Raw genomic sequence first — 6,342 nt, forward strand, 5'->3', positions numbered from 1 at the left:
TGTTGATTTTTGTAAATACAGGGCAACCCCCAAATCCGCAGATGTGTTTTCCACTGTTTCAGTTACCCGCGTTTTACTGCGGTCTGAACATATTTTAGGGAATATTCCAGAACCAGGGACCGGGGGTTGCCATGAGTGGGTTTGCTCCTATCCATGGTTTCAGGTTTCTGTGGTAGGTCCTGGAACGTACTCTCCCGTGGGTACAGGGGGGACTACTGTACCTACTTAGTTCACACACATCCTTTTTAAGAGATGGATACTGCTATCCTTACCTGGTCTGGCCCACAGCAATGTGGTTGATTCTTAATTGCCCACTGGGCAATTAGAGAGGGCAATAATGCCCACATCCCATGAATGAAAAAGGAATATAACCATAGAACGGTGTCCCTGCTAAAAAGAAAATCTCCTTGTTTCTCACATGCCACCATCACATTTTCCTTTTGGGAAAGAAAGAACAATGTCTTCAGCCAAATAAATTACATGAAAGCTGGCGCATAACTACATATGGAGATGATCAAAATCAAGTAGCTGGTGAGCAAAACCGTCAGATCTTAAGGCAGTAAAATGTAAAGGGAGGGGAAACATACCAGAACCAACAGACAGTTTGCAATAGACTTTTTGTACTAAAATCTCAAAGAACAGGATAAGCCCTAGACACAGCCCAAACTTCCAAACATAGCGCCAAAGTCTGGCCATGGTCTCGGACCTTGACTTCTCGATTCCTGGATTGATTTTCTCCCTGATTGTCCGAATCGCCTCAGGACACCTGAACCCAGGCTGAGAACCACATGTTTCTTTCCAAAGAACTCGAAAAACTTTGGTATTTTCATGAAATACATCCAGGTCTGTTATCATCTCTTCACCCAAATCTTTGGATTCCCCAGAAATCTTCTCAAGCAGAAATGCAACAAAAATGTCTTCCTTTTGCGTTGTCTCATTTTCCAAATCTTGAACCAAAAGAATAAGTTGAATGCTTATTTGCAGTTCTGGAGCATTTTTATTGGAAGCTCACAGACAAATACATGTATATTTGTATACCAGCAACTCATTTTCAGCTACATGGTAATAGATACTATTTCATATAAACTGATAGATGCAGTACTGTGCTTGGTCAGATGGTCCATCCTCTCTCACCTTGTGGGTACCTTGTCTATGTGAGGGACCCAATAGTAGTTTAAATGGACTCCTATTAATGTGTACTCCTCTCATACTGCTGTTACAACAATTTGCATTTATACTCCATTGTTCAGATACAAAATGATAAGCAAATGAAATCAGGCACTCGGCCATATCAGGAAACATTATTCCTACTGACCTAAAGAGGAAGCTGTGTCTAAAGATAGTGAGAAAAGTGGAAATATTTAAATGGTCTCACAGCTTTTGAGAAGGTGGATGTGCAGAGATTTAAGGCAACAATCAGCCATAATTTTATTGAATGATAGAGCAAGCTTGAGGGGCTGTATGGTCTATTCCTGCTCCACATTTCAATTCTTAAGAGTCATAGAGCTGTCTCACACGGAAACAGACCCTTCGGTCCAACTTGTCCATGCCAACCAGATTAATGCTGAATTAATCTAGTCCCATTTGTCAGCATTTGGACCATAATCCTCTAAACTCTTCCTATTCATACACCAACCCAAATGCCCTTTAAATGTTGTCCCAGTCTCCAGCATTCCTCTGGCAACTCATTCCATACATGCACCGCTCTGTGTGGAAAAAGTTGCTCCTCAGATCCCTTTTGAATCTTTTCCCTCTCACCTTAAAACTAAAGCCTGTAGTTTTGAACACCCCTACCCCAGGAAAAACAGCTTGGCTATTCATCCTACCTATGCCCCTCATGATTTTGTAAACCTCTATAAAGTCACCCCTCAGCCTCCCGATGCTCAGGGAAAATAGCCCCAATCTATTCGACCTGTCCCTTCAGCTCACTTCTTTGTAAATCTTTTTCAGAACCCTGTCAAGTGTCATAACATCCTTCCTGTAGTAGGGAGACCAGAATTGAACACAGTATTTCAAAAGTATCCGAAGTAATATCCTGTACAGGTTGTTCTGCTATAACGTGCATTTTGTTAATGCGAATTCGCAATAACACAATTGATGGATTGGAGACACTTTTTCTATAGCATGAACTTTTAAAGCGTTTATTGGTTATAATGCGATTCCTGCCCCATTAGTTTTAATAATTGGGCTTTAGGCGATTTTCTTATAACACGGAGTTGCATGACAATAGAATTACGACGTCATAGCAGAACTGACTATGCAGCCAAAACATAGCCTCCTAACTTCTATACACTGACCAATAAAGGCAAACATACCAAATGCCTTCTTCACTCTCATGTTTACCTGGGAATCCACTTTCAAGGAACTATGAACCTGCACTCCAAGGTCTCTTTGTTCACCAACAACCCCAAGACCATACCATTAAATGCCTAAGTCCTGCCCTGATTTGCCTTTCCAAACTACAGGACCTCACATTTATCTAAGTTAAGCTCTATCTGCCACTCTTCAGTCCACTGGCTTACCTGATCAATGTCCCATTGAAGACTGAGGTAACCTTCACTGTCCACAACATCTCCAATTTTAGTATCATCTGCAAACATACTAACTACATCTCCTATGTTCACATCCAAATCATTTACATAAATGACAAAAAGCAATGAACCCAGCACTAATCCTTGTGGCACACCATTAGTCACAGGCCTCTAGTCTGAAAAGCAACCCTTCACCACCACTTTCTGTCTTCTACCTTCATGCAAGTTTCGTCTCTTTGTATTCCATGTAATCTAACTTTGTTAGCCAATCCAACTAGAGGAACACCCCACTGAAGTCCATATAGATCATATGCTCTGCCCTCATCAGTTCTCTTAATTGCATGTAACTGTTTTGTGTTTGCAAATGTCAGTGTAGTTATTAATTAGATAAAAATTCTCTCAAACTTTTGGATTAGATTTTGGTCTCCCCACCTCCAAAATTGAAGCATGCTTCTACTTAGGTTTAGGCCCATGACCAGAAGGAATATTAGCACAACGAACCTGGTCACTGAGGAATGAAAAAAGTTCATGTTGGTGAGTATGGGGAAAAGAAAAATCAAATTGTCTGTATCTTGAGGATGTATTTTGTAGATTTTAGAGCAAGCAGGAAAATTAACAAAATTTGTTATCTTTGGTACTTTCACTGGAAGTGTAGACTTATTGTGTTTTATTCCATATTATGTTATGCAGCAAGGTTGAGAGCATATTTCCCAATACAAGGTAGTCAGTTTTCCTGTTTAAACAAATGTATTTTAAAAGTTTCAACATATCTATTAATTACAAAGAACTTGTTTATACAGGTAACCAAATTACTCACTGACACCTGCAGACTACATCCAAGTGTTATATGGTTAATATTATAACGCTGACCTTGCTAACATTGATCTCACCTGGTACACGCCTATGCAATGGAGCCTGTGTGCAATGTAACCTGGACACCTCAAAGTCTTTTTGATCTGTACATCTTGCTTAGTATGATCTGCCTGTACTGCTCATAAATGAAGCTTTTCACTGCACTTTAGTACATGTGACAATAAATAAATCAATCAGATAAACTCTCTCATTAGAAAGAGATCACAGGTGAGCAGGAGAGGGTGAAAAGAAGCATCCTTCATGGTAACCTCATCCAGTGTGGGAAATAAACTTGTGCTGTGCCTTCACTCTGTACTGTGAAGTTCATTTAGCTGGTGTGCAATGTAGACAGCAGCCTATGACTCATTAGGACTATGGAGACTTTACCCTTTATTTAACCAACTCAGTGAAGGGAGGTCATAACACTTATTTTACCTTATAACTGGCTATATGTACTTTTTATGTACAGTCTTATTACTGCATTCCCAATATCACAACTGCAGGTTCATTGGATGGAAAACACTTTAAGACGCCCTGGGATTATAAAAGTCACAATCTAGATGTATATCGTCAAAACAAATCTGCTACAGGATCTCACACAATCTCTTAGTCATAAGTAAGGAGGGAGGAAACAGAATACACAAGAACAACAAAACAAATTCCCAGTCACAGAAAACGGATAATCCAAAAATGATGTTTCTTACTTGTGATCCATTCTAGAGCATTTCGAAGGTCTTCATTTGTACGAGACACTTTGTAGACGAACAAAATGCAAGGACTCCCTGCCCCTCCTTCACATTTTGAAATCTTTAAATTTTTCAGAATATCTTCATGTACTTTTCCTTGACCATAACATTTCACTGATACAAAACAGAATGTGTGTTAAAACATTTATAAGTTCACAAAATACTTTACTAAGAATCTGGTCCTCAGCATTCAGTCTAGTTGTGTTCGTCCTTAAACAACAGCCTAACATAGAACGTTACAGCGCAGTACAGGCCTTTCAGTCCTCGATGTTGCGCCGACCTGTGAAATTAATCTGATGCCCACCTAACCTATGCCATTCCACTATTATCCATATGTATGCCCAATGCCCATTTAAATGCCTTTAGCATCGGTGAGTCTCCTACTGTTCCATGACCCTACTACTCTCTGAGTAAAGAAACTACCCCTGATATCTGTCCTATATCTATCATCCCTCAATTTAAAGCTACGTCTCCTCGTGTTAGCCATCACCATCCAAGGAAAAAGGCTCTCACTGTCCACCCTACCTAACCCTCTATCTTATACGTCGCGATTAAGCCACTTCTCAACCTTCTTCTCTCCAATGAAATCAGTCTCAGTTCCCTCTGCCTTTCTTTGTAAGGCCTTCCTTCCATACCAGTCAACATCCTAATAAATCTCCACTGAACCCATTCCAAAGCTTCCACATCCTTCTTATAATGCGGTGAGCAGAACCGTACACAATACTCCAGGTGCAGCCTTTCCAGTGACTTGAACAGCTGAAGCATGACCTCATGGCTCTAAAACTCAATCCCTCTACCAATAAACACCAAGACGCCATATACCTTCTTAACAACCTTATCAACCTGGGTGGCAACTTGCAGGGATTTATGCACCTGAACACCAAGATCTGTGTTCATCTACACTGTCAAGAATTTACCATTAGCCCAGTACTCTGCATTCCTGTTATTTCTTCCAAAGTGAACTACCTCACACTTTTCCGCACTAAACTCCATTTGCCATCTCTCCGCTCAGCTCTACGTCTTCCCTGTGTCCTGGTATAACCCAGGACATCCTTTGGCACTATCCACAACTCGGCCTACCTTGCTGTCATCAGCAAACTTACTAACCCATCCTTCTATACCCACATCCAGATCATTTATGAAAATGACAAACGTTATGGGCCCCAAAACAGATCCTTGCAGCACATCACTGGTAAGTGAGCTCCTGGATAAAACATTTCCCACCAACCTCTACCCTGTCTTCTTTCAGCGAGCTAATGCCGGATCCAAATCACTAAATCACCTTCATCCCAAAACTCCATATTTTGTGCAATAGCCTACCATGTGGAACATCCTTACTGAAGGCACCAAGCCTCAATGTCCTTTTCAACAGGAAATACCAACGCAAAATTTTCATTTAGTATCTGTCCCATCTCCTGCTGCTCCAAACAAAATTCTGTTTTTTTTTTGTTTGTGTTTTAACTGCAGTGTTTAAATAAATTATTTTGGCTTAAAGCTGAGTGATTTGACGAGCTGCACAACACCTGAACACCCACTTCACATCTGGCTTTAAAATAAGAGAGTGGGTCTGGTCTGGTCTGGTCTGGTCCATAACAAATGCATTAAAATACCAAAAGAGAAGAGAGCAGGCGGACTGCCACTGCCTCTACCCATTCCCTCCTCTCTCCCAATCTTTCTTCCTACTCCCCAGCAAACCCGACCCGCTCTTCTCCAATTGTCCTGCCTTTACCTCTCCTCCTCTTTCCCCGTTTTGTTCCAACTTCCGGGAGCCCGACCGTTAACGGCCGCTTCTGCCCTTTACCTTTGAAACTGACGCTCGCGCTCGGGCCCGCCAGTGAAAGGCGCACGCGCCGGAACCGCTCCGAGACCCAGCGCCAGAGCCAGGGCCAGGGCCGGAGGTAAAGCACGGCTGGGACCGCGAGCAGGACAGCGGCGCACTTCCAGCCGCGTGCACGGTTCAGCGGCGGCAGCATCTTCCCCGGGAAGGGGGTTGGTCTCGGTCCCGGTCCCGGTCCCGGTCCCGGTCCCGGTCCTACTCCCGTTCTGGACTCGGAACGCTCGGCCGCTGGGGCATGGGCCAGGGAGAGAGGGGCGTGGTCATTGGCAAGCGACTTCCCCTGCCCCACCCCCACGGCCGATGTGCACCAGCTCCTTCGTGGGGGGGTGTGTGTGTGTCTGAGAAGGTATCAACAAGGACTGCAGATGCTGGAAAC

General features: G+C 42.8%; 1 protein-coding gene across 1 annotated transcript; it reads right to left on the bottom strand.

The window, feature by feature from the left end:
* Nucleotides 1–14: 14 nt before the first annotated feature.
* Nucleotides 15–6,104, bottom strand: LOC122544264. Its single transcript, XM_043683341.1, has 3 exons — nt 5,931–6,104; nt 4,088–4,243; nt 15–947 (listed from the first exon to the last, which is right to left on the bottom strand). The coding sequence occupies exons 1-3, from the start codon at nt 6,100–6,102 to the stop codon at nt 499–501; spliced, it is 777 nt and encodes a 258-aa protein (XP_043539276.1). The 5' UTR covers nt 6,103–6,104; the 3' UTR covers nt 15–498.
* Between the last annotated feature and the right edge of the window lie 238 nt (nt 6,105–6,342).

The sequence above is a fragment of the Chiloscyllium plagiosum genome, chromosome 47 (genome assembly GCF_004010195.1).
Source record: "Chiloscyllium plagiosum isolate BGI_BamShark_2017 chromosome 47, ASM401019v2, whole genome shotgun sequence".
Lineage (NCBI taxonomy): Eukaryota > Metazoa > Chordata > Chondrichthyes > Orectolobiformes > Hemiscylliidae > Chiloscyllium > Chiloscyllium plagiosum.

Excerpts from the sequence above, each read along its gene's own strand:
- LOC122544264 (XM_043683341.1), bottom strand. The coding sequence starts at position 6,102 with ATGCTGCCGCCGCTGAACCGTGCACGCGGCTGGAAGTGCGCCGCTGTC. Across the intron at positions 4,244-5,930 it reads CGCGAGCGTCAGTTTCAAAG|TGAAATGTTATGGTCAAGGA; the intron begins GTAAAGGGCAGA and ends GTTTTGTATCAG. Across the intron at positions 948-4,087 it reads TGCTCTAGAATGGATCACAA|ATTTGGAAAATGAGACAACG; the intron begins GTAAGAAACATC and ends TTTTGGTTCAAG.